The 26,729-nt window shown below is 41.9% G+C and overlaps 1 protein-coding gene across 2 annotated transcripts; it reads right to left on the bottom strand.

The window, feature by feature from the left end:
- Positions 1-1,529: 1,529 nt before the first annotated feature.
- On the bottom strand, positions 1,530-26,576 carry LOC128792355 (pancreatic alpha-amylase). 2 transcript variants are annotated; one of them, XM_053950697.1, is made up of 12 exons: positions 26,372-26,576; positions 24,015-24,120; positions 6,875-7,093; positions 6,123-6,269; positions 5,726-5,923; positions 3,558-3,788; positions 3,038-3,171; positions 2,830-2,952; positions 2,626-2,725; positions 2,293-2,414; positions 2,064-2,189; positions 1,530-1,816 (listed from the first exon to the last, which is right to left on the bottom strand). In XM_053950697.1, exons 3-12 carry the CDS (start codon positions 7,043-7,045, stop codon positions 1,627-1,629), a joined length of 1,542 nt encoding a protein of 513 aa, XP_053806672.1. In that variant the 5' UTR covers positions 7,046-7,093; positions 24,015-24,120; positions 26,372-26,576; the 3' UTR covers positions 1,530-1,626. The 2 variants fall into 2 exon arrangements, with proteins under 2 accessions (XP_053806672.1, XP_053806670.1); XM_053950695.1 differs by lacking the exons at positions 24,015-24,120; positions 26,372-26,576 and adding an exon at positions 7,257-8,553.
- Between the last annotated feature and the right edge of the window lie 153 nt (positions 26,577-26,729).

Raw genomic sequence — 26,729 nt, 5'->3', positions numbered from 1 at the left:
TTGACTGTAGCTCTGGGTTCAGTGAGTTATCTGAAAGATCTGGTGTTGCTCTGGATGACACGATTGCTTTCTTCATCATCTTTGTGCTCAAATTGTGATGCAACGTACCAAAATCCTGAAATAAAAAGAACAAAACCCAAGGTCTGAATGCAATTTAGGTCCTTTCAAAGCAGTGAACATTTGGCCCACAAAGTTTTACTTACACCTAAAGAAAGTGTCTCATGATTTCGTTTTCTCCATGTTCTATTTCATTCCACTGTGAAATGCAGAGCTACGTGAACCTACATTAAGCAAAACGCTCATTGCACTCCAACATCCTTGGAAAGTGGATCCACATATGTTCACAGGCACAGACAACCTTCTCCACATTCAGCCTGTTGATGTATGGACACCTCAGATCAGTGTGCGTCATTTCCATCATTTGCCACAAAAGGTGTGGGGCTTGGATGTGCAATTTGATGTGTGAACTGATTATTCCATTTGGGATTGGGCAATGTCTGAGTAAGAGAGGATGGAATCCTAGTTTCTGAGGGGTAGAGCTGAATGCAGGGCTTAAGACAGCTCCTATCAGTTTCAGAGGGGCCCAAGGACTCCCTGACCTGCCCCGTGGGCCAATAACCGCTTTGCAAAGGCTACGAACACCCTGCCACGTGAGTCCCCAGATCTTCAGCACCTCTCCACTGGGGCTGAGTGGATGGATCCAGGAGATGCTGGCAACAGCCAAGGAGGGAGACAGATGGAGGTCCAGTGCTGGGCCAGGGACACTTCCCACACCCAGACTGCCCTGACAGACACTTGGAGCCCTTGGGCACACTGAGAGCCAATATCCACCACCAACACCACAGAAAGGAAACCTAAAACTGCACCTTGACCTTCAACTGGAGCAACCTCCTTCCATTTTCCCCTCCAGAATGGGATGCAGTCAGCACTTTTGGCCTAGCAGAGATTCTGACTTAAAGCAAGGCCTGCACACTCGCTTTTCCTCAGCATTTTCTCACAGATGACAAGGGATTTGGGAGGGCTGCCAAACCTGTACTGTGTTTGCATATTTCTTTGAGATATTAGAGAATAAGGGTGCCTAACACACCTGAGGCAGGAATTTGCCATGCCTCAGCCAGTGGCACAAGGTGGAAGCAATGCCTGGATACATCGTGTGTTCTCAGGCACCTTCAGCACCCGCACAGCCCAGCTTCCTTCAGTGACCCAGACCCCAGGCTTGATTTGTCATAAGGAAGGGACAGACTCTGTACGTAGGCCCTGCTCATAGCTGACAGCCCACACGGTGGCTGCTCTGGGATACAAGTGTGTGTGCATGGATCAGCCCTGGAAATACTGCACTTTAGCTTGGCCATTTTAGCTGGCTTGGATTCTTTTTTTGATTTTCTCTCCAGTGTTTTTGTTACATGGGAAGTGGAGTGCGGCATTGCCTTAAAACCTACCACTGCATCACCACTAGTTATGAGGGGGTAACGATAATGTTACATCTAATTCATCTGGGGAAGAACACTACTCTTCAATTGGAATGCCATTTATTATTCGATAGAGAGTCACTCATGCTCAAAAAGCAGGAAATAACATATGGGGGAAACAGTAATACACAGACCAGAGGAGGAGATTTCTCCCGCATTACAACTTGGCATCAACGTGAATTGCAATAAATGGATCTTCAGCATCAGTATTAATCTGGAAATTAGCTTTTCCATCACCAGAAACAAACACCTGCTTTCCAGTACATTTGTTGTTCTCCTTTTGTCCAGAAATAACATCACAGTAGGTACCAGAAGGCAGTCCAGTTTGCACATTGACATTCATATTCCTGAGAAAATAAACACAATTTATGCATTGGTTTTAAAACAGATATTTTAAATGGTTTGGAAGATTTCTGAACATGATCTTACTCCCCTATTTGAAGGGCATTGCAAAGCAAGAGCCTTCTGACCCAACCCATCCTACACTCCCATTTTAGCTATCAGGACCCAGCATGCACTCAAAAAGCTCATGTTGGATTGCTGATGAGGGATTCTGTTGTTATCTCTGGGAAACTGTTTCTGCCATTGACTTACCAGTTGTCATTATTGAAGATGATGAAACCTTTATTGCCACGGCCAAAAGCCACTTGATTGCTGCCATTGTCCCACCAGTTGGAGAAAGGCTCACCATCCACCACGTTACGGAAGATAACCATGTTCCTGAAAACACAAGCAGTGTCTGCCACTGCACCTGCAACACCTCAAAAGCCACATGGAGCAGCAAGAAAATGCTTTTACTTCTTGTTTCTCCCCAGTGCCCTACCTGATTTGACGCCAGCGATGTTCACAAACCCAGTCGTTGCCACAGGTCGTGTCTGCGTTGATTGTGACGGCCTTTGTGGAGCCATCTGCGTTACTTGGGGGTCCATACCAGTCATTGACGTCCTGTCATTAAAAAGACAGGTTTATATCTTGTGACTGAAAATGCAGAGAACCCCTCTGGAGAGCAAAGCTAGAGGGAGCATCAAAGTTGCACCAGCTACATCCAGCCTGGGACAGGCAAACCACTTGACAACCTGAAATCAGCTGGACTAATTCTCTGGCTCTGTTCTCACCCTTAACCCCCATGGATGGATCTTCAGCATTAATAGCTCACCTTTCCATTTTCAAAATATCTTGGCCAGCGAAAACTTGACATCACACGTGTGAACCCATATGGATGGGCAAGCATGAAACCGACCGCCATTTTATAGAGCCTGTTTGATGGACAAACAAGGAATGAGACAGAGGAACCTGCCAGAGAACACACAGACAAACAAGCAAGAGCAAGAAGCATCAGCCAGACAAGAGCAATCCTTACCTGGCATCCCAGAAGGTTAGAATAGAAGCTCCACCAGCCCCGTGTCCTCTCTGGTTGTCGTGATTATCCACAAAGACCAGGGCTCTGTCAGAAGGCACAAATCCCCAGCCTTCTCCCCAGTTCCTAAACAAAAACACAGACTTGAAGTTACCCTGTCAATTGGTGTATCCAGTGAATCGTGGAGAAGTTGCAGCACCTTCATCCTTACTTTAAGTAGGCCATCTTTTCTCCGTTCCACTTGCGGAGCACTGTCCCCAGTTTGGCACCGTACTTGAATTCTGTCACTCGGCCATTTCCAAAGTACTGGCTGCCTGTGATGGGCTCTCCACCCAAGTCAATTACCTGGTACAAGAAAGAAAACCTGCATCCCTTCTTGTCTTACAAAGACCAACAATGCAATGTACAGAACTTAGCATGAGTTCTTGCTTTACATAGATAAGAAAGCAATTCTGTAATTGTGCTGCGTAGATCGACACAAAGTCAGAATAAGACGTGGGGGACACATGTAAAAACATGACTGATGAAAGGAAGGGTAAAGTTGATTGACAATCTGCTGTGGAGGCATTTTTAAGAATCAAAACTACCTATCTCTGCAGGGCTGCTCTAAGTAAATTGGGAGCTCCTTCTAGGGTAAGTTCGATGAGGATGTATTGCTGTTCCTCTGAAGGAGGAGGCAAAAGAGATACAAAAGACAAAGGCAAGCATAAAGGAGAAAATGTGGAGATTACCTCCTGATAAATGAAAGGTCTAGTTCCTGCAGAAAACCATTGAGTGTTTAGATCATGCAGCTTGTCCAGAAATGCTTTTATGTCCCCAGGCCACATGTGCTTGGCAGCATCAAGTCGGAATCCTGCTACACCCATGTCAATGAGATTGTTCATGTACTCCGCAATCTTTGAGCGCACGTAGTCCTTATCCAGGGCCAGATCCAGAAGGCCGCTCAAGCGGCAGTTCCGGACCTGTGCAACAGAAATGAAAAAAATAACGATGTCTGTGTATTACACTGAAGGAGGGGTGGAGGTGGGGTGGTGGTTAATGAGGTTGTATTGGATTGGGAAGAAGGGAGGGAGTGATATCCAGAGTAAAGGCTTTTGTCTTCATAAGTCACTGTTGCACATGATAAAGCCCTACTGTCCTGGAGACAGCTGAACACCTGCCTTCCAATGGGAAGTGGTGAATAAATTCTTGTATGTGGCTTTCTCTTTACCTGTTAAACTGTCTTTATCTTAATCCATGAGTTTTCTCAGTTTTACTCTTCCAGTTCTCTGCCCCATCCCACTGAAACTAGGAGGCTGAGTGGTCTTTAGCTGCTGGCTGAGCTAAACCACAAGTCCTCTTTGGTGCCCAACGTGGGACTCAAAGGGTTCAAATTAACAATGGCTATGATTAATGTGCTAGATGGAATTTACAACTGTTTTTGCTGTTTGACTAGTAATTGACAGGCTCCTGTGCTTGCCCTGGGGCTCACTGGCCTCACTGTGCATTAGACTCTAGGGCTCATTAGCAGCTGCTTTGTGCTTTGGCTGCAGCTGCAGCCTGTGCTGCTGATCCCCTCGCTCTGGGACACTCTGATCCCGCCACTGGCGATGGCCTGGGCTGGCACCCGGCCGGGGCAGCGCTGCTGCTCCTGTGCTGCTGCACTGGACACGCTGGAACTCCAGAGTGGACTGGAGCCACAGGGACTGTGACCTGTGCCTGAGTCCAGGCAGGACAGGAACATCTGAGGTGCCTGTGGCCGTGGAAAAGTCCAAACCAGAGCAGGTCCATCTGAGGTGCCTGTGGCCATGGAAAAGTCCACACCAGAGCAGGTACCTCTGAGGTGCCTGTGGCCATGGAAAAGTCCACACCAGAGCAGGTACCTCTGAGGTGCCTGTGGCCATGGAAAAGTCCACACCAGAGCAGGTACATCTGAGGTGCCTGTGGCCATGGAAAAGTCCACACCAGAGCAGGTCCATCTGAGGTGCCTGTGGCCGTGGCTGTGTCAGTGCCTGTGGCCGTGGCTGTGTCGGTGCCTGTGGCCGTGGCTGTGTCGGTGCCACAGCCGGGGCGCCCCTGAAGGCCCAAGGCCAGCTCTGTCGGGGCCCGAGGCCAGCTCCGTGCTGCAGCAGGCACAGCTTGAAGCACCAGCAGCTGTTCGTGAGGCTGGGCTGGAGCACCTCGAAGGTGTGGCCATGGATAAAGCCACAGCAGAGCAGGAACACCCTGCAGGGCCTGCAGCCAGGAGCCAGGCCAGGTTGGGCAGGTTTGCTTTATGAGGGGACAGTGGCTGTGGGTAAATCCAAGCCAGAGCAGGGGTAAGGGGAGGAGTTCATTGCAACATTAAACATGATGGTCTAGTCCAAAGGAACTGGGAGTGGACACTCTAATGGAAATACCTTGAACTTGTTGTAATCCAGGATTTCAGCTATGTTTTACAGGGATTACCACAGCAAAAGTCACCTGAACCCATGAAGGACAAGCCCTACATGAAGCAGTGCAAGTGCAGAAACATTATAATGTATTGTTGCAAAGTGGCTGAAGGGAGAGCTTGAGAAAGAACTGCTACATTTTCTAACTACAAAATCCTGTAAGTTGTGCAACTACAGCACCACCTTGCACTGCTGTCAGCTTTCCAAGGGGGCTCCTTATCATGATCAGCTGAGTTTATAAGCTATAAAAAGGAGCTCACAGGCTGAGCTGAGTACACTGGGCTCACTTCAGGAGCAAACACCTGCACATAGGTTCTTGATTCCTCGGTACTTAGAATATTTTGGGCCACACGTACCTATGGTCACTATTTCATTCACTTGTCAAGTGACTAAGCACAGGTTTTGTGAGGCACTACACCATTTAATTTTACTGCAGAGTTAACAGAACATGTAAAAAAATATTTAAAAATTTTTCCAGGGGAACTTACCTGATTGGCATCACCATAATTTTCAATTTCTCCACTTCCAGTGTGACATTTGCCATCATTGAAATCCCAGCCAGAGTATGGCACAGCTGGAAAATCTTCCTTTCCAGTATTAAAATAGCTTCCACAGGTAGAATGTGTGCCTGAGCCACCTGCAGCCCCACACATATGGTTGACAACAGCATCCACATAGATACGGACCTGGAAAAGCAATATGTGCATTTCAGTATGTTTTGTAGCAAATGTGAAGTGATAGCCAGGGCTTTACCACATCGGTATTAAGTTGATTCTTTTCCCTTTTGGTTTCTTCTCAGTTTACACCTCCTTTGAGGACAGCAGCAGCTTCCCTCAGCTGATACAGCACTTCTTGCCATATCAGACAGAGTTTCAAGGCACTTACTCCAACATTGTTGCATCTGGTCACCATGTCTCTGAATTCCTGTTCATTTCCTGATCGAGAGCAGATCTTGTAGCTGATGGGCTGGTATCTTTCCCACCAGGGTCTGTTTGGGCTAGTAATGACAATATTTTCATTTGGAGGCGAAACCTGCAGATGAAATGATGTACTTTGATAAGAAATCAAATGGTTTTACTTCAACATTTTAAGGGCAAAACCTGTGCTCAGGACCTGTGCCCTCAGAGGAAAGTTAGTACCCAACCCAGTCTCTCTCCCACAGCAGAAGGTCAGGTCTGTGAGATGTCTGTCTTGTGCACTGGCAAGAAAGACATTTTGGGTTGTTCCTGTGAGTTGCCGAGGTCCAGCATGGGCCTGCTTTCCAGGACATGTGCATGGAAGGGCTGAAGCCACAGGAATTATTTTCACCTGTAATGCCAAACCTCACTGCTTCCATACTTCCTTTAGAAGAAGGTAAAGAGCTTTACCTTCTACTGAGCTTTCAGGAGAAGCCTTTCAGCATGCCCCTTTGTAAGTGATCTGCTAGACATGCACCATCATTCATTCCTATAGGGGCCTGCAGAGTTGGGGTTGCTTCTAAAAGCAGTTACTACTTCCTACCTCCTTCCCCAGCAGTAAAGTTACTTAGAGATGACTGTCTCCAACTCAGGCATTATTAATTTAATTATTAATTATTAATAACTTATTAATCAAATATTACAATGCCATTTTCCTACTACTCACAGGAAACAACTCACCTGAACTCCTCCAAATCCATTAGGAGCTAAGTAGCGTTCACACTCCTGAGCAATATCCTGCCAGCGCCATTCAAAGAGATGCACAATAGAGGTTCTCTTAGGGAAAGTGTTGGGGTTGTACTGCCCCCAACAAAGCCCTGCAGCTGCGAGGAGGAGGAGAAGGACTTGCATGGTGCCTTCAGTGTAAGGCTGTGGTCTCTTCACTGGCTACTTATGTGCCTGCAAGATGACAATGTTCCTGTAGCAGGTGTCAAAATTCTCATGGATCAATGCTATCAGTTATTATTTAGATAGCTAGCTCAATACCATTCCTTTGGTTTGTTTTTTCTCCTGAATAACCCAACAGGTGAAGATAAAATACATTTTCACAATGATTACACACCATCATCAACCAAGTGGTCCAGGAGCAGTGCACCCAAATCCAGAATTGCACTCTTTCCAAATCGCATGAACAAAGATACTTTATCAGAAGTATTCCAAAATGTGGAAAATCAGTCAGGTGCAGAGGCTGAACAGGGTAGTGCCACCATCCTCTTGGCCCTGGGAGAGATAAGCTCAAGGCAAGGACAAAAGTTAAGACATCCTGCCTGGTCACTCTGACCACTCTGAAAAAAAAATGTAACAAGGACATTGCTGGCAAAAGAATGATAACCAAGAAGGTTGTGTTACTGAGGGAACAGGGACAAAGGAGTTCAAGTACAGAATTTGGAGACCTATGAGTACTGGTAAACTGATGCAACAAACAGCTTTGCTTGCATAGCATGGTCCTTGGCTCTCAACCCCCGCGAATGGTGTCCCGTGTGAGGAACGAGATTTCGCCTCTCTGGCAGTCCAGCGGGGATGCCCCACAGAAAATCAGTTGCTTCTCATTCTCCTAAGTGGACTTTACACATGTGGACTTTACAGCATTACACGTTAAAGGGTAAAAGCCAGCATGGCTTTCCCAGTGGAACTGTGGGATGAATGGGGCAATGAGAGGTGATAAGATTGCAGCTGGTTTTGTACCTCTCTGGAGAGCTATTTTAGAAACTCTTTAAGCTAAGGAGGGTGCTGGGAAAGAATCGTCTCCTGGTGCCCCCTCAGCAACAGGCAAGGACTCTGCAGAGGAGCTTTTAACATCCCTCTCTGCCTACGAACGATGAGAGATGGGTCTTTCTTTGCGAGTCACAATCCAATGGAAATCAAGATGCTGGCACAGCTGATTAAGTTAGATCAGTGGTGTTCGTTGGATGAAAAACCATGGAATTGTGAGTACTGGGAGGTGTTCCAGTAGTGTCAGTGCAATTTACAAATATTACAGTCATTTCTCCATATTGGAGCCGCTGTCATTATGGGTTAAACACCCTGTACCTCCTTCCTAAATGAAAGAGACCTTGAGATTAAAAAAACACCTGTAGGCAGTTGCAACAGGAGTACTAAGAAAGAGACTGATAATGAACCTGAGCATGGATCCAAGACACGGAGAACAAACCCACAGAACGGATCGAGCCTCAATTTGGTGCGCGGCATTGCTGGCAGTGGTGGAAGCCCCTCGGAGCTCCCCCTGCCCACAGCTGGCCCCATGGCTGGTATTAGCCCCCTGGGCTCGAAACCCCCCGGCTTGTCAGAGCTCTCCCGCCTCCTCCCACGCCCGGGCAGCAGCGCCGACCTGCGGGCCCCCGGTCGGTGCCTGCCGAGAGCCGCCCATCAGCTGCGGTGCACGGCAGGATCGTGCCCTGCACGAAGTGCTGAAGCTGTGGCACACTGCTGCTACAGTGCCTGCAGCATGCATTGAAATACATTTGTTAAAATTAACCTTGTCTTTTCAGGGAGCTGTGATTTTTAACAGGATTGTTTACTGGAAAGATGATTCACTGAGAGCCGTTAGAACTAAGTCCTATAACCTTGAATTTTACCTGCAGCAGTTTAATCCCTCCAGTAAATGCATGCTGCTGCTGTTTTGGTCACGGAATAGTTGTTTACTTACTTGTTGTTCCTTGATGTTTAACTGTTGTATGACAGATTTCCAGTAACTTCTTTGTAATGATAGAGGCAAAATGACTTTTGTTAAATTTAAGTGATATTAATTTTCAATTCTGTTTTGTTTCAATTTAGTACAGTTTAAGTAATGGTAAAATTCAGTTCTGTTGAATTTAAGTGATTTTAAGTTTACCTTCTGTTAATTTGAAGTTCTGTTGCACTTCTGCCAAATTAAGATTTTGTTAAGTACTCATAAGTTAATTTCTGTTAAGATTAATTTTTGTTCAAAATCATTTCTGTCAAGTTTATGTGTTGCTAAGCTTAAACAAAGTTAAATTTAAGTTAAATTAAAGTTAAGTTAAATTCAATTTGAGGTCTGTTTTTTTAAGTTCTGTTAAGTGCTATTAAAATCAATTCAGTTTCAGTAATGTTAACTTCCTCCTGCCTAAACAGCACGGCCCCTGAACCCCTGAACTTTGGAACAGTAGCCATTTATTTCCACTTCCCAATTAGACATTATCCTTTTGTTCTCCTATACAAGTCTCTTTGTCAGTGACATGATTGTATTTGATAAGTTTTCATTGATTGTGATCTGTATTGCATGTATCTTATCCTGTATCCAGCAGATAAGCAGTAATAGTCTTAATAAGATAATGGCCTTACAGGTGCAAACTGTTTTAACATCAGGGTACACAAACCCTTTACTTAAAAAACAAAAAAAGGGGAAATCTGGAAGATCAGACAGAATTCTCCTTTTTCATATTTGACCACTAGATGATGCTGTGAGTCTTAATTGCAAATTATTCTGTACTGGTAGCATTTTGGTTTATTTTATAGAACTCTGCAGCATTTTTATATATAACAAGTTGGTGTTTTCTTTTTCTTGCCTGCATTGTAGCTGTAAGCACATATAGGCTGGGTAGTTTCTATACAAATCCATATAGATCAGACATCTTAGCAATAACTCTTTCTGACAATAAGGGTAAATTCACATTATTTTTGAAGCTGTTCTTATATTCTTCTCCCTAGATGCAGACGTGGACTGCTTTGAGTAAAGACTTGCAAAAAGGGGAAAGTATACTGAGAAGAGATTTGAGATATCTAATTCAGTTTTATATTTATATTTTCTGTTTAGCTGTGCTACACAGAATTGTGGGTTTTGTTTCAGTTTTGGATTTTATTTTTCTGTTCTGTAAGAACATCTGGAATAAAGGAGGACAGTTCTATTTAGCAATTATTGCTAAAAAATAGGTGATCTTATTTATTAATTGCATAGGCATTATTTATTTTTTTCTGTTTCAATCCTACTTTTATATTCAGAAGTGCAGTTGTTTGATCCACATTGTTGGGGATCTTAGCCAAGAGCTCCATTAGACTTCCACACATGACATCATTGTACTGATGATCTTCTCAAAGTGATTTCAAGAGAACAGCATTCTTTCATGTGAGCTAATTATTTTTCACCATTTGCTGTTCCTATGAACTCCTACGAACACGTTTTATTTTTTGCAGCAGTTCTCTCATCTTCTTATCAGAAATGTTAATACAGTAAGGCTGTACTGATTGCAGCAGACAAAGCAATACTCAGCCTTCTGTACAGAAGTGCTAAAGGCACAGCTCCATTCAGGTGATCCCCATATGTCAAAGCCAGAGGAAGGTTGAAAACAGGTTATACAATTCAGAACAGCTTACAAGCTAGGTCAGTGCCCATCAGTTCCAGCAGAAAAGAGCTTTGGAGCTAGCTTAATATCAGCCTTCCCCACTTTCAGACATGCATGTAGCACACTTCTGCCAGTCAGAGATCTGGATCTTATTTTCAATATGTAAGCAAGGAAATTACACTCTCTGAGAGGTAAGGAGTACATAAAGCCTGTTTTTCCCTCACTGAAATGGCATCTGCCTCTCACACTGGGGTCTGATTGGGAAATGCCTACATGACACTACAATTCCAGCTTCACTGGGACATTGTTCTATCCACAGCAGGCTCTGAGGTGAGGGATAATTCACATTTTTTTTAAAAGTAAGCTTCATTTTTGCAAACTCAATAACAATTATACTGAAACTGAGCTCCTGTCACATACCTGTGCTAACTCTCATTTTGAACATGTTTTCACTGATTTACTTGGAGGTAGGCTTGTATAAAATCACCAGGTTGCAGTAATTCTGCTGAATACATAGGATAATACTCATTTTGCTTCCAGGTGTAAGCTTAGTGGCTCCTTCAAAAACACCTAATACTGCTTTCCAATAAAAGATATTATATACTTATATTGGCAACAAGTACCTGAAGTTTAAAACTCCTTAAGAAAAGAACTTGCCATTAAAAGTTGCTGAAAATGCTGTGCCACTGGGCTGCCTGTGCCAGGGACCCCAGGTGTCCAGCACATGCTCACACAGCTGCAGTGTCCCTGCAGTAACACATTCTAATGGGGCAGCACGACAGAAAATCCTCTGGCTTTCTTCAGGCTTAACCAGAGACCAGCCTTCACTTCCAAGAGACTCACAGCAGTGGTTAAAAGCCACTTGTTTTTCTTCTTCTACCCCACGACCAGGCAATTTAGACCCTTGTTTCACCAACAGTCCCACTGATATCCAGGTACTATGTGAAGTATTTCTTCAGTATTGGTAAGATTGGCAGTAAGAATATATACCTAGACTTATTCTGGCCTTAAAACTATTGGTATACAACTGTAAGGACTAAAATTTATACAAGAGGCTTCATATCATAATTTCCATTTAAAAAGATATATATTTCCCAAATTTCTGTTACTTATGTTGTAACAGACTCCTATTCTGTTTGAGTGATTTTTTTTTTTTTAACTTCTTTGTGTCTCAACTCTATTTTTTAATGCTAGGAAGTACATCTACTTCTCCTTTGGCAGAATTTCATTGGTGAGAATTGCATTCTTCTTGCAGAAGAAGCTTCTCTGCTGCAAAAAATTTCCTTTGATAACTTTAAAAGTCTTCTAGAGATTTATTGACTTAAATTACAGCAGCTCACTTATCACTAAGACTTTGTGTAAATCACGGAAAAGGATAACAAATTTCATATGGGAATGAAGCGGACTTCCCACTTTTACTGCTAAATAGAAGAGCTCAAACAATCATTAATATCTGATGTGCACATCTACACTTTATATAGTGTGCCAAAGTCAGCCTAGAGATTGGAATCAGGTCTTATTTAAAAGGACAAGTATAAGAGAATGAGAGGACACTATTTTAAGCCAAACAGCAAAATATAAGGATATTTACTAGTGGCTAAATGCTTTCTAATGCAGAGTGTCTATAAAATTTAGTTTGCAGCTCTGCTTCATTTAAGACACAACTATAAATGGCTTTATTTCCCCCTAGGACCTGCTTGTTGTACCCTAATTGGAGTTTTTATCTAGCTTGTTATTATTCTGGTTCTACTGAATGTTTTGAAAGACTTTTAAGTGCACACTCTCGTAAGTCCACTTTTTTTACCCTAGATTTTATAAAGCAAATTATTTTCATGTTTCTATTATGATATTTAAGTATTAATTATCCTTCCAATACAAACATTCTTTTTCTAGATAAAAAAAACTCTGGGGCTAACCAAGTTGTTCATACATTTAGGACAGTTATTTTTGTAGTGCAGTTTTAATAAAATCTATGCAGTGAAGCAAGGCATTGCCTTCATCTGTGTGTGTGCTTCCAGAATGATCTGGAAGAGGTCTCTAAGTGAAAGATTATCATCTTAGTAATCCTTTTTTCCTATAAATATTTGTCAGCCCAGGCTACCTTAGGCAAGGCCACTCCATGGAGTTTCACGGTATCCCAGTGTTACCCACAGAGTGCTCCCTTTGCCCAGAGCTTCCACGGGCTGGGGCTGAGCACTCTGCCCCAAGCAGAGCCCGTCAGGAGCAAGCTGGAAGCACATTAGTCCCTACCTGGATTGAAGTCTGAGCATTCAATATAGTTCAGATCAGAAAGCCACCAGGAAAGCTGCAATTTAAATTTACTGTTCATCAAAAGAGAATGTGCAGATGGCATACTCTGTCTAGGGGATCACTGGAATTTCCTACTCTTAGTTCCTTAATTTAGGAGGAAGGAATACTGCCTTTTTAGTTACTAAAGTAGCCTTTGCATCTGCTGCAGGGATATAGCAGTGAGATGAAATGGTGGAAAAAATGGACACAAGGCACTGTTGAACACAGCCTTGGGAACATGGCAGTCAGGAGGCCATAAAAAGCTTTTGACAATCAGAATGACAAAAGGAAGGTTAGGAAATGTAGAAACTTTGGCTGCTATGGTTTGATTGCTGTCATAGAAAAAGAATTTGTAATGAACCAATACCTAACACACTCAATTGCTTCACATAGTGGGAAAAAGAACCCAAAAAAGCCCCAATCTCACGTTCAGCAAAATACTTGGACCAGAAAGCTACAAAAAGGAGTGCTGGGGGACTGGGAAATGAATGATTTTCTTCATGAGAGAGCTGCCCCTTGCTACTGTAACAACAGGGATAAGAGGAAGCTGCTTTGGTGCTGCTTCCAAGAGCTGTGCTGAGGCAGAGCCCCACTGTGCCTGCGTGGCCATAGTCAGGTGCTGTTCAGGGGCTTTGGTTTGCAGAGTGTTTTTTTTCCTGGTGGTGTTGTGTTTTTTTCCTTTTGCGTCATTTTTGGTGTTGGTTTTTGGTTTTGGATTTTTTTTTTTTTAAATTTTTAACGTTTGCTTGGTTTTGTAGTTTTTATTTTTCTATTTTCCACGCCTAGCCCCTTTGTTTGTAAATGAGTTCATCAGTGTAGAAAATACACCACAAAGCCTGCATGGGGTTCATGAAATCTCCTAGTTATGTTTCTGGCTTGTACCCCCTGATGGAAGGAACCAAATAGCAGATCCTTATTTACAGTTTGCATAAGCATTAGTTAGTGGAGGAAACTTGTCGGCTCTGAAAGAAGCACATCTGTTAAACACTGCATTTACTGCAGAACATTCTTCTAACTTATTACTTACTCCAGAACTTTAGCCCAGAAATAAACCAAACCGAACCAAACCAAACCATGATGGCATTTTCCTTTCCTCTTGTTCAGCAATAATTTTGGCAAGAGAAACTTTACATGAATATTTTAAAGAGGAAGAGCTTTGGATTTGTACACCTAAGATTCAATTAAGGGAGAGCTTGGCATTTTATTCCACACCCAACCCCCCACTCCTCCTCAATCCTCTAAATGCAGTGACCTTTCTTGGATTTCGCTAAGAGTATATAATAAATTATTACTTCTCTCATAACTTTTGAGATTTTTCTCTCCCTTTCACTTTCAGTAAAATTCTTCTGATGTATTTTGTGAGGAAGCCACCTGAGGAAGTGCTTGATTTAGGGACAGATGAAGTCATAAATCTTCATTCATCAAGGATAGGCATTAAGTATTTCTACGGAAGATAACTGTCAGGGATTTCCTAGAGGAAGGAGACAGGGGGATTTGAGAGAGGAGTGATATCTACAACAAGGAGGTCCAGTGAGAACCTGAGAAGAAGGGTAGGAAAGGAAGGGCAAAATCAACTGGAAACCTGAAGAGAAAAAGGAATGGAAATTCTAGAACAGAAAGATACAAATAAAATATAATAAATATTAATTACCACTGCATAATGAGAAGATATACTGAAGACTAAGGCCAAGCTGCACAAGAGTAAGCCTCAGTGGGCAGCATCTCTGGCCATCAGGAAAGGCAAGGCAGGAGCTGAGCTAAGCAGAGCAGCCAGGGCACAGCCCCACAGCACCTGAGCAAGGTGAGCAGGAAACCTCCAGAGACAGCCCCCACATCCACCTAAGAGTCCACATCACAAGACAAGGTCACTGTGGTGGTACAGCTCTGATATGGAGGGACAGAGTCAGCCCCACACACCAGGATCAGTTCCAGGAGTTGCCAGGCAGGTCCACAGCACTGCAGCAGTCCAAGGGGAAGTCTGAAGGTCAAGGCCCAAATCAAGGAGCTCAGTAGCCAAGGGCAGGTGTGACCAGCACTGAACTAGACCAGCACTCCTCCATGCCACTGAAAGCCAAAGGCTCAGCTTATGCTGGGCCTACGGACAGGGGTGTATAAAGCTCCAGCTGGGGCTGGTCAGGCCCTTAAAGCCTGTTGGTGCCTTCTGACACCAAGAGGACACAAGCACAGTGACCTCAGCATTCGGTCAAGCCTTTAAAATGCACCATCTACCTTCAGGATATGAAAATCCACTTGACAACTAATTGTTACATTTGGCGCAGATAAGTACCACACCAGGCAATTTAAAGTTAATTTGGTGTGCAGCAAGAATGCTTCAAAGCAGCTAAAAGAATGGAGCACGTTTAAAGAGATGCTGTAAAGATGGCACTAATAACTGAAACTGCATACAAGTGCAAGTTTCAGCCATCTGTTTTCTTTTGTGGCCTCTCTGTGAACATTACAAGCACACATGCTCTGCTGTGTTCCCTGTGCCAGCCCAGTGCTCCTGCTGTCCCACCACATGGGGTTTCTACTTGCTGGTCTGGCTGTGAGCTAACCCCACAAGAGCAGGATTGTTTCCCTTTCTTTAACGTGTGCCTGAGATGCTGCTGCTTTTCCCTGCCCTAGGAGAGATTTATAACACAGAGCACTTTTTAGTAGCTTTTCTTCCTGCACTGGCTTTAGGGATCATGGAGTTAGTCTCTGTGAATAATGCCTCAAATAGATACCTGTGAACATTAATATTTATTGTCATTTTGAATGCAGGGTTTGCAGAGTGCCTAAATTGGGTGTCTACATGTTAAAAAGGCGTTTAGGATATGTGAAAAATTAGGTATTTTGTTTCAAATTTCTTTGACATTGAGTAGGCCTCAGGAATAGCAAACTAAAAGTTTCATTAATATTTTTACCAAAAAGTTCATGATTCTATTAAACTTTTCTTCTTTCTTTTTATTTTTTCTTAACTTTGGGTAAGCCCTAGGAATGCCAAACTAAAAGTTTCTCTGATATTTTCACCAAAAGCTTTCTATTCTAAGTATGTAAACTTTTTCTCTTCTTTTTCCTTCAATACTAATAAAGGTCATCTTGCTGCATGCTGAATCAACTGTAAGTATTTCCTGTGAGTTGAATTTTATTTCCGAAGTTGCTGACCTGACTTCTGTGTACAGTTGGATCAGAGAACCATCTGGGAGACATCTGTTAAGCTGTAATATCTCCCAGAAAGGGAACATATCCCACAGTTCAAATGCAAAAAAACTGAGGTAACCTTCCATTTCTATGCAAATGTTCTTTAATAAATAGCAAGCAGTAAATAATAAAACATTGAGCAAGTTGCTTGGATTCTGTCCATAACGATGTATAAAACCCACTTATTAATTTGGTGACCTTGTATTTGAATACAATAAACAATAGATCAACATTTATGTTGCACATCTGTCTCACTTTTTTTGGAGTCACTGCTTTTAGCTATCCCAAAACGCTTCAAGAGATTAGTATTTCAGAAAGCAACCATACAGATTTTAACATATTTCTTCTAATGTGTTTACTGGTTCTCCAGCTGTATTTTTAGAAGTTACAATAGTCTTAGTTTTTATATACAAATATATATATCAGAGCAATGCATACACAATATAAGCAAAAAAAAAATCCTACAAAACTGACTCAGTGAAAATAGAGTCTCCATAAATGCTGAATTTTAGAAAAGTAGCCAGTGGGAAAAGTCTCTGATAGTTATATTTCTACTTTATACCACAACTCTCTGTAGACAAATTAATGCATTTTCATTCTAAATCTATTTATTTGACTTGTATTATTCTAGCATTATAGAAGTGCTCTAGTTGGAAAACCAGAGAAAGTGCCCTGCACTGCAGACAGCGTAAAGATCAGGGTAAGTTACAACTTTCAAATCCCAACTCTAGGTTTCAAGTTAAGAAAATGTACTTTTTTCCTTGAGTATATTGTTTATATTGCGTATTAACATGGCCTAAAACACAGTTTTTCTGCATTTAAATCCCTCACCATTGAAGAAGAAAAAATTCCAGTGAGTATCACTGAACTAGAGTAATTCTCTGGTGAATTATACCGCAAAATAAATCTGCCATTGGTACTTAACACTGTGGTTCTAAGGAACATCAGGAATGGTCTTGCCAGCTATGGATGTTACCATTAAACAAAATTCTTAAAAGTACAATATAACACATTTGCTTGGCTATCAAGAAGATATGGAAATGAGTCACAGGAATTGTTTTAGTAATTGTACTTCTGTATGATTAAATAAAAGTAAATCCAAAATTAAGATCTTTCAAATAGTTTGATATATAAAAGTACTTATTTTATTACTTAGAGTGTGCATACTGCAAATTCCTTCAATGATGAGAGAAATAAAAGTAATTCACTGAGGCCTAATAATAGTGAAGTAAAAATGGTGTAATTGTATATTATTTTACAGCTGGTATTACAGTAAATCAGAGTAAAGCAGGAGTTTAGAAAGTTTTATACCTTGTTGGTGCTACATTACTAGAAAACAGGGGAACAGACAGTATTTGATTTTCACCTTACTGATAATCTCTTCTGCCTCCTGGTTACTATTTAATTGGAAAGTGTGAGTGCAAGAGTGAGACGTGATCAACCTTCAGCCCCAGCACTGCAATGTCCTGGCCATTCACTAGACTGACCAAGCTGCAGATCTCCCAGGATTTTCTTAATTACCTTGGACAGCTGTGCTTTCCATGATTGTTAGATTGTGCTAAGCCACTCTTCTGTGCAGTGTCTAGTACAGTCTGTACTTGTACAATTTATTTTTAAAACACTCAGAAAATGGCTTCTGCTCTTGTTATTCAGCAAAGTCATGCTACAGATAAGAAGTCACCTGAAGTTTGCAATAGGTCTTTATCTTGCCTTAATATAGGATTGAATTGCCATTGAACTTGGCTGGTTTTGCATCAAAAATTCAGTAAAACAATATATTCTAGTCCATGCAGGAAAAAAGCTGGTTTTCCCTTCCTTTGTGCTGCAGGCATCCAGAATTGACAGGATATTGAGTCTGTGGGCTTGCCTAGAGTAACGTCACATCTAAGAACCAAGGAAGGCATCAGGAAGCAGTTATGTGACTTAAACCATATATAAAAGATATAATTTTCTAAAATGTAGCATCAGCTAAAAAGTCTGCTAAGAAAGTTGCATTTTGCTGATGATTCTCTTTTGCTGACCAGGTACATAGCAACAAAGATCAAAGATGTCTCAGCAATCTGGAAAGAGCTGCTGCAAATAAAACTCATCCATCAAATCCAGTACAGTTTAAGGCAGTTGGCTCTGAGACAAGTATCTGCACAAGGTACAAGACAGCAGGAAATCAGTGCCTTCGAGGTGCAAGACAAGTGAGCTTGTGACAGGCACACTGAGTGTGAGCCCAGGCCATGGACAGGCAGCAAAGTCTCTTTATCTTATTTACATATAAGCAGGAAAGTGCCTCTGACTTCTGAGGTCTATTCATTCCTTGCATCTTTACTCCCTTTTCAGACCTTCTCTTCTCCAGCTTGCTCACCTTGCCAGGTTGTGAGACCAGGTCTGAAATGAGGCCATGGTTCCACCACTGGAACTGCACAGGGGCAGAGCCCCATTTATGGACTGGGAGACTGAAGCTGCTCAGCCTCATCCACTGTCTGTTGAAGTATAACAAGTTCCTTCCATTAATTTTAGTGAATTTTTGAAAACTTGTGTGTAATTTAAATATGCTGAAGCAATACTTCCTTTTACATTGTTTTTGTAGAACCTGTCACAGACAGTTCCAGTCTGCAGGAATTGCTTTGAGAGGGGTCAGCAGTATCATGTAAAGGAAGCTTCAACTCAAGGTTCCCAATATTGACTATTCACTGGAATGTCCAGTCTAATCCACAGATCAAGATAGTGTGAATACATTGAATAAAACTTCGGGGAAGTCCTACCAAAAAAAAAAAGTTTATTATGAACATTTTTTGGTATTTATTTTTCTAATAAATTTTACCTTATCTTTAATGTCTACCAGTGTGCAGTGAGGTTTCTTATCTCTTTAAAATTAGTTATGTGATAATATTGTAATCTCAGTGGAAATGCATATATGTGCATCAACTTGTCTTTTGTTCAGAATTGAGTGTTTAATGTGTAAAGTGGTAAAGTTTCTGCTTTAATGTTTATCCTGATGGCTTTACACCTTTTGAACCAGGAGCTGATTGTAAATGAAGTGAATTTTTTTTCTGAGAAACGTAATTTAACTGCTAAGAAACCTGCTCTATTTAGCAGTTTTAATAGTTTAAATGAATCTTATTGACCCTTATTTAAACCCATTCTACCACTGAGAATGGCTTTAAAGAATTTACATAAAAGAAACAGATCCTATCCTAATTTTACTATGTGCTATTGCAAAAACTTTTATTTTTTTTTCCATTGGGAACACTGGCACAGAGTAACTGATGGAACATCAAAGCATTTCTGATTAAGGACATTCCCAGAGTCACCCAGCCTGTGCCAAACAGAGGCCAGCGGGATGATGTCCCATAGCACCATCACTGGCTTGTCCTAGCCCAAAAAGAGACCTCTGGTACCACTTGGGTCTCAGACCTGTTACACCAGCTGCTGACACTGCTGGCACATGGCACAAAGTATTAAAAGCCATGGGAGGAATGCACAGCAGGTGGGAAGAGAGTGCCACAGCAGCGTGGTCCAGTTTTGAGACCTCCCAGCATTTTCTCAGTTAACAGCAGGTCTCCGTTCTGCTCAGTGTAGAATCCTGCATTATTTGTTTGACCTCATTTACTCCTTAAAGTTTCTTATCCATCAGTATCTGGGATATAATCCTTACAAGGATGTATACATGAGTCATGTATACAGATGACTCATGTTCATCCAGAGTCACAAAACTCAAAGATCTGCAGTTAAAACTAAATGATAAAGTTTTGAGAGGGAAAACATTATCATCTGACATTGATGATGCATTTAGGACATCAGCATCTCTGCAATCACCTGAGTGGGTGACATAAAAATGCTTCTCTCTGTCCATTTTGTTTTATCAAAGAAATCTTTGTTCTTTCCCGTCAAGAAGGCTTTCACTCCATTATAGAAAAGCATACAGAAATGTATGTTGTAATTTATATATTCCAACTCCCTCAAATTAAGGGTCCTATCACATATGTATGACAGCAGGAGAACAATCAGTCCTGTTAGGGAAAAGTGTAATAATTTTCACATTTTATAATATGCAACTCAAGTACAGTAGGTCTTTGAGAACAACAGAAAATAATATTGATGTCAAAATGACAAAAGATAAATTATATTTCTTCACCTAGAGTATTTGGCCAGACAAACTGTCAGAATTAGTTTTTTTGGTCCAGAGAATAAGAAAATAATACCTGCATTTTCTGATGTTGAATGACCTCCTTATCTGTGATTTTTGGTTATATCAAATCAGGATATAAATGACTGCATTCATTATGATGAACCAAAATTTTAAATTTTCATTTTAACATGTTAAAGGAAATTTATTACAGTCATAATTTACCTATAGTTGGCATGGTTTGAATATCTCACGATATTTAAGTGTGTAGATAGATTTACATTGATAAAATATTCTTATCATTGGTAAATTACCTACCTCCTTCTTCCACATAGGAAATACACTTAGGATTAGGTATATTTCCACTGAAATACATTGTCTTTATCTTTTTGTGTCGTCATAACTTCAAGCATTAAATGGAAAAGAGGAGCAAGGACTTTGGTTGTGTAAATAACAAAGACCTGATTTGCATCCCAAACCCATGTATTTTCATAGTTTACTTGGCAAAATTACCTCAAGAGGCAGGAATATGTAAGGCTGTATTGTTGAGACTTTCTTCAAATGTTTGTCTATTTAAGGTATTATGAAAACCTAACATATAATTTGGAAACTGTAAATGCAATTTCCAACTAGCAATTTGGGAAGCTAACTGTGGCATCTATTGGCAAAACAAAATGTTCAAGAAGGGGCAAATAAAAGCAAAATGCAGAAGGTAAGTTGATGAGTATGTGAGGAGATCATAAGCCAGTTATGGGCCAACACCAAGCTTTTATTTTAATTAGGGCTCTGTACAAAACAGGATTATGATGATCATAAAGACTTTGTAATTGTTATATGGGGGAAAAATAGTCATTGTGCATATTGGGATTTGAATTCTAAGCCTGGAATTTCCTCCATGGTTTATATCAAGTGGAAAGCAAACGTGGTGGAGCACATCAGGATGCCCTGTGTGCCAGGGTTTGCCCACAGTGTGTCTAACAGGGCTGCAGCACCAGGAGCTGCCCAGAACAAGCCACCAGGAAGTGTGACACGGCCAGGAGGCTCCTTCCTAGTGGTTAGTTACAGACTGTTTAATAAAGCCTGCAGAGGATGTGTGCAATGGAAAACATCTGTTTTCCATTGCAGTGAGATGTAGTGAGACTGCTCTGCTGTTTAAAGTATCTCAGACTGTGGAAACACCAGGGAATTGTGTGAAAAAAGATTCTCACTAAGGAATAGCTTGCATTGTTAGAGGCAGACTTTCAGATCATTATCACCTACACCTAGGTATCCATCTCAGGTATCTACACTGGGAGCTAAAGACTCTTGGTAGGAAATAAAAATAAAAAGTCACTTTTACAGGACACATCACTCTGTAATTTCATAGGGAAACTAATATCTGAACTGGCATCTGAGTAAGGTGATTAAAACAAGCTGGTGTGAATATGACTGGTGTTGAGCACATTGGCCACAGACAGAAATATGCTGCATATAAAAACAGGGAGGAATGAGCTTCCCCAGAATTTCTAAATAGATTAATTTAGGACATGTATATATATTGCAATACACAAAGTGCATTAGTCAAGTGTGTATAAGGAATATGCAATTCTTACAAAAGCAGCTCTTGAGAGAAAGGCTCAACAAGGTACATAACATATTTTGAGTTAGGCTCCCCCACTTTTTCAAAGTAAAACCTGATTTATCAATTCCAGCATGTACCACAGAGAAGCAAGAGTCAACTGACAAAGCTGAGCTTATAAATACCAGGCAACTAGAACCTCCTGGACACAGAGGGATAATCTTTAAGTTGCTTGTGTAACAAAAAGAATGAAAATAAGCCCTATATGTGTTAATATTTTACTGAATATGAACATTCAGTCAATAGAAAGTTGTAACAGAAGATATGGCAGCAATCCTTAACTATAAACTATTTGCAGTAGAGAAAGACATTTGTCACATACCATGCCCTCTTTCTGACTGTTTTTTGACTGTGGTTTATATTAGACCACTGGCCAGGCACAGTACATGAGGATTGAGACACTGACATGTGCAGAGGCTGTCAGCAAGCAGTGCAGATTCACTGAAACTCTTATCCTTGGATGGTACCTTACAAAGGCCACTAAAATCCATGCAAATCACCACATGAGAAAATGTCCCTCCCAACAACACCATGGCAGCCCCACTCATTCTCCTAAAGTGCCCAACATCAAAGATAATCCATTTATGTCAGCTGAAAAAGTCCTGCAGCTGTCACCCAGAGCTGGATCAGACTCAGTGCCCAGCTAAGGAACTTGCCACAGAGATTAGTAAGGGATATTCTTTAGCCTTTATCATGTTTGTAGCTGCTAACCTAATCGTATTTTCTGACCCCAAACCATTTGTGTGGAATTTCAGCAGGGCCAGAGTACAGCTATGCCCCAGCTTTCCTGCTCTGCCCAGCTGGCACCACACTCCAGCCATGGGCAGAGCTCCAGTCACAGTGTGGGCACAGCAGCTCTAAAGGATTGCCACACATTGTACTCATTTAATGCATACCCGTGGTACTGCCTGCATCAGAAGTGGGAGCAAGGAAATTCTTGTTTCTGTAGTTCTCTTCATGCTCAATTTGGGTTGAACAACAGCAAGGGCCACAGCACTGCTCCGTTCCTGACAGGATTTAATCTGAGCAGGGAGGACACCAGCACCTCATTAAACCAATGACATTTTTTAAAGTTCTCTTCACAAAACTATCCATTTATTATGAAGCAGCTCACACTCCACAACATGTATCACTTTGGAAGTGTGAATACAATATAGCCTCTTTATTTTAGATGTTCTCTGAGTTGACACCTTCATCAGACAACTAAGACACATTCATAGAAGCAAATGTGTGATTTTGTAGTAGATGTGTTCTGTAAGATTTCACTGCTTATTTAACACTAATCGTCCTCTCTATACAACCATTGTGTTACATTCTCTGTACTTTTGCTTCAGAATGATCTTTGAGCTTTTTAAAACCACTCACTTTTCTTTGTTTTCTCCCCATCTTTGGGGCATTTCCTCTGCATGAGGAGAGGCCAGTTTTTTCTGTTTAGGTGGCTGAAGAGGTTCACAGCCACCCCCTGTGTTCCCCCATGTCCAAAGGGCAAACCCACAGCCTTCTCTGTGCTCAGGATGTCACTCTGCCTTTGGGACTGCAGCTTCAGTAATAATGTTCTGAAAGCAAAGGAACAGTTTTATCTCTCGTTTGAGGAGCAGAGTAATGAAATTTTTTGTATTTTCCTGATTACCAAGATCGATTTATGCCTCATTTCCATTAATACATGTATTAATTATTAATCAAAAATCAGTAATAATTTGAAGCACTCATAAGAGTTCCATTGCATTTTAAAACAGGCCTCAGGCAATTCCTCAATGCTTTCTTGACTCCATTTATATACTTTTCCAATGGCCAAAGAGTGCAAGAAATGTCTAACAAGATGAGACTAATTGTTCCATCTTGTTCACCACTGTTAATGACAGGTTTTGAAGGAAAAGTTGCAAGAAATAGATGATATAATGTTGTAATAAACACTCCTGTCTCTGTGCAAGGGAATAAATATATTCCTCAATGCCTCAGGATTGACAGATCTTATTATAAGTTTTGTCCTAGCTACTGCAAGTGTTATTCCTCGGGAGTGTGATTTTTAATCTGCTTTTGCATCTGTCAGAATAGTAGCCCATGCCAGGCAGTCTCATAGGTTAATTATATGTTAGACACAAGGATTTATTAGCCTTTCCCAAATTTAAAAATCAAAGGCCAGGTTCCCCTTCTAGGAAACTTAAACTACAGATATTGTAAGCAGATATATAGCAAAGGCAACTTTATTTCTTCAGAGACAGAAACAGCTGGAGTAATTCATCATTAGCCAAACTCATGTTATGGGAGCTCCACTAACTCACACACTCAGGATCACACTCATAAACTCACCTTGAGATTTCATTTACTGAATTTTCCAGTCTACCAGGAAGGACTGTATAGATGACTGGAGGGTTAATCCTCCTTTTCTCGAGTTGATCCTGAATGGGATGTACATCTGCAAGAGCAAATATTACATATTGTTATTTTTGAATTTTTGAATGTGTTTGCACTGGGAAGTGACAACTCTGACATTTCCTGTAGCTTAAAGAAAGAGAATGTATTTATAGCTCTGTGAGTTTGCATGAGATACATTGTTTCTGTCACAAATTTCTTGCATAAATACGTACTCTGTATGAGATTGTAGTAGGACTATTGTTAATGTTTGCTTTTGGCCTTCCCATATCTATTAAATATGTGTGTGTTTTTACCAGCCTCAGGTGATCTGTATTTTCCAAAACCGCAAACTAGAAATGTTTCAGTTTTGGGTTTTTTGTTTGTTTGTTTGTTTGTTTGTTTTGTTTGGTTTTTTTGTTTTTTAAGGACATATTTTCAGTATTTCAGGTTCATCTAAGCAGTTCCATTCAAAAAAAATATGCAAGGACAGTCCTAATGGAGGATGAAAGACAAAAATAAGGTTTCATTTTTCAGTAGACTTGGAAGAGTCATGTGAATTCAGAGGTGTACAAAGACTGTTCTTCTTGGCTTTGCTGGCACTGCAGTCACAGAGGTGGAAGGTGCTATAGCCACGTGTTGCTCCTGCAGTGCAATAATGGTATCATTGAGAAGTGAACTGAAATTTATATTCATGTGCCAGTTTTACAGCCTTACTGTAAGCTTAGTAAGCAATACCGCCTCCTTTGACCTCTCTGGGGGACCTTCTTCTCCTCTGGATTTAAAAGTTTAAGGAGTCTAGGGTATGAAAACTAAGGGTATTGTTTATAAATTATTTCACATGTCACTAACAACATCTACTTCACTGTTTGCATCCTCATGCACCGAGGTTGGCATTTCATGGGAGGCTTGAACTCATTAGGGCAGGTTGTCCTAGCAAAGGTCATTGTTAATATCTGCCCAAACTACCCATGGGAATGGGCTCTTTCTTCCTCCATTGCTCTGCTCTTGCAATGGAGGTATTACTATTCCCTAAAAGGTTGTTCTTTTAGCAGCATATTTCAGCATGATGATAGAAGCAGGCAGCATGATGAGTCATTCAGTAGCAAGTCAAGCCTCTAATCTGGGACAGAAAAATTCACTATAAAGCATCACAACAATGTGTTTTCCAATCAAGAGGCATTCAGCACAATCAGAGCTTAGAAGGTATTTAGCAGGGATATTTATACCCCAAGTCTTCTTTGGGGTATTTTGCTATTGATCATGTTCACCTGATTTATTAATGTCTGTTTGGAATGCCATCATTTACTTATGATTGCTCTCTTCTGATACTAGAAGTCATGTAGGTGAAAGAAAGAATCAATTTTAAGTATCTTTGATATCAATTCAAATATAGTCTGATGACATTGACATTACCTTCCACACACAGGGTTAACTACACAGCATCACTTCTAATGTTTGGGGTTTTGGTTTTTTTGTTTGTTTGTTTGTTTTCCTGCTTACTTCAAGCTTCGACAAATTCAGCTGAACCAAAGAGAAGACTTTTAAATCATTATCTTTCCTTTTTGGATAAGGAAGAAACCAGGTGTATGAACTCCATGGCTCATCATTGTCAACCAAATTACACTGAGACTCCGGCAGTTAACTTCTTGTTTATGGGTATTTTAAAATATCGGGGTGGGGGATATTTTAATTTCTTTTTATTTAATACTATAAAGTCACAGATGCCAGTTGCCCCGGGGCTCGGCAGGTGCGAGAAGGCTGTAAAGCACTTTGTAGCTCTGAGAGCCGCCCCGTGCCGTGACGCTGAGCCTCGCGTCACCACGGCCCGGCCGCCTTCCCGGCGGGAGCGCGCCCGGCATTCCCGGCGGGAGCGCGCCCGGCATTCCCGGCGGGAGCGCGCCCGGCATTCCCGGCCGTGCTGTTGCGGCGCTGGCCGCCAGGGGTCAGTGTTGGCCGGCAGATGCCGCCCCCGCGCCGGGGGAGGGGGCGGGGGCCCGGGGCGCTTCCAGCACATCCAGCGCTTCCAGCACATCCAGCGCTTCCTGCACGTCCAGCGCTTCCAGCACATCCAGCGCTTCCTGCACGTCCAGCCGCCGCACCGGGACCTCGTCACTGCGGGTGTTCGAATATAAATGGGGAAAAGCTGCTCGCTGCAGCGCCCGGGTTGGGCTGGCCCTGCGGCCGTACCCTCAAGCGCTGCCCGAGCACAGGGACACAGGCAGGGTGCTGGGACGCGCTCCCGGAGCTTTGTGCCGGGTATTCTTCTACTTTATAATATTTCCGATGGAATCTGCAGTTTTGCAGGATCTTACCTCCGCAGGAGCCGGCCAGCTGCTGCCCTCGGTGTGAATGTGGCCCTGGAGCCAGGAGCATCCCGCGCTGGAAGCACGAAAGAAGCGGGGAGGGGAGGAGGGAGAGCAAAAAGCGATTGGGGGCTGCAGGAACAAAGAGCTCATCTTTAGGGCTTCATGCAGCTGAAGAGGAGGTGGCGGGGACCTCCTTTACCATTAACATTACTAAACTATTTTAACACTAAAGGCAATCTGTCATTTTGAGTAAATTCTCTTCTGCTTCTATAAACACAGCCGTAATCAATTAAAGACCTACTTGTGAAGGAGCCATTGTGTGCAGCCCCATTCAGACATTGCTGAGTTGTCTTTTAGACAGCCT

This window comes from Vidua chalybeata, chromosome 9 (genome assembly GCF_026979565.1).
Source record: "Vidua chalybeata isolate OUT-0048 chromosome 9, bVidCha1 merged haplotype, whole genome shotgun sequence".
Classification (NCBI taxonomy): Eukaryota; Metazoa; Chordata; class Aves; order Passeriformes; family Viduidae; genus Vidua; species Vidua chalybeata.
This window is presented reverse-complemented; position numbering and strand designations above follow the sequence as displayed.

What these genes read in the sequence shown, in the direction of transcription:
- LOC128792355 (XM_053950697.1), bottom strand. Translation starts at nt 7,045, where the DNA reads ATGCAAGTCCTTCTCCTCCTCCTCGCAGCTGCAGGGCTTTGTTGGGGG. An exon ending in ATGGATTTGGAGGAGTTCAG is followed by an intron (nt 6,270 to 6,874) that starts GTGAGTTGTTTC and finishes TTTCATCTGCAG; the next exon opens with GTTTCGCCTCCAAATGAAAA. An exon ending in ATTATGGTGATGCCAATCAG is followed by an intron (nt 3,789 to 5,725) that starts GTAAGTTCCCCT and finishes TCTGTTGCACAG; the next exon opens with GTCCGGAACTGCCGCTTGAG.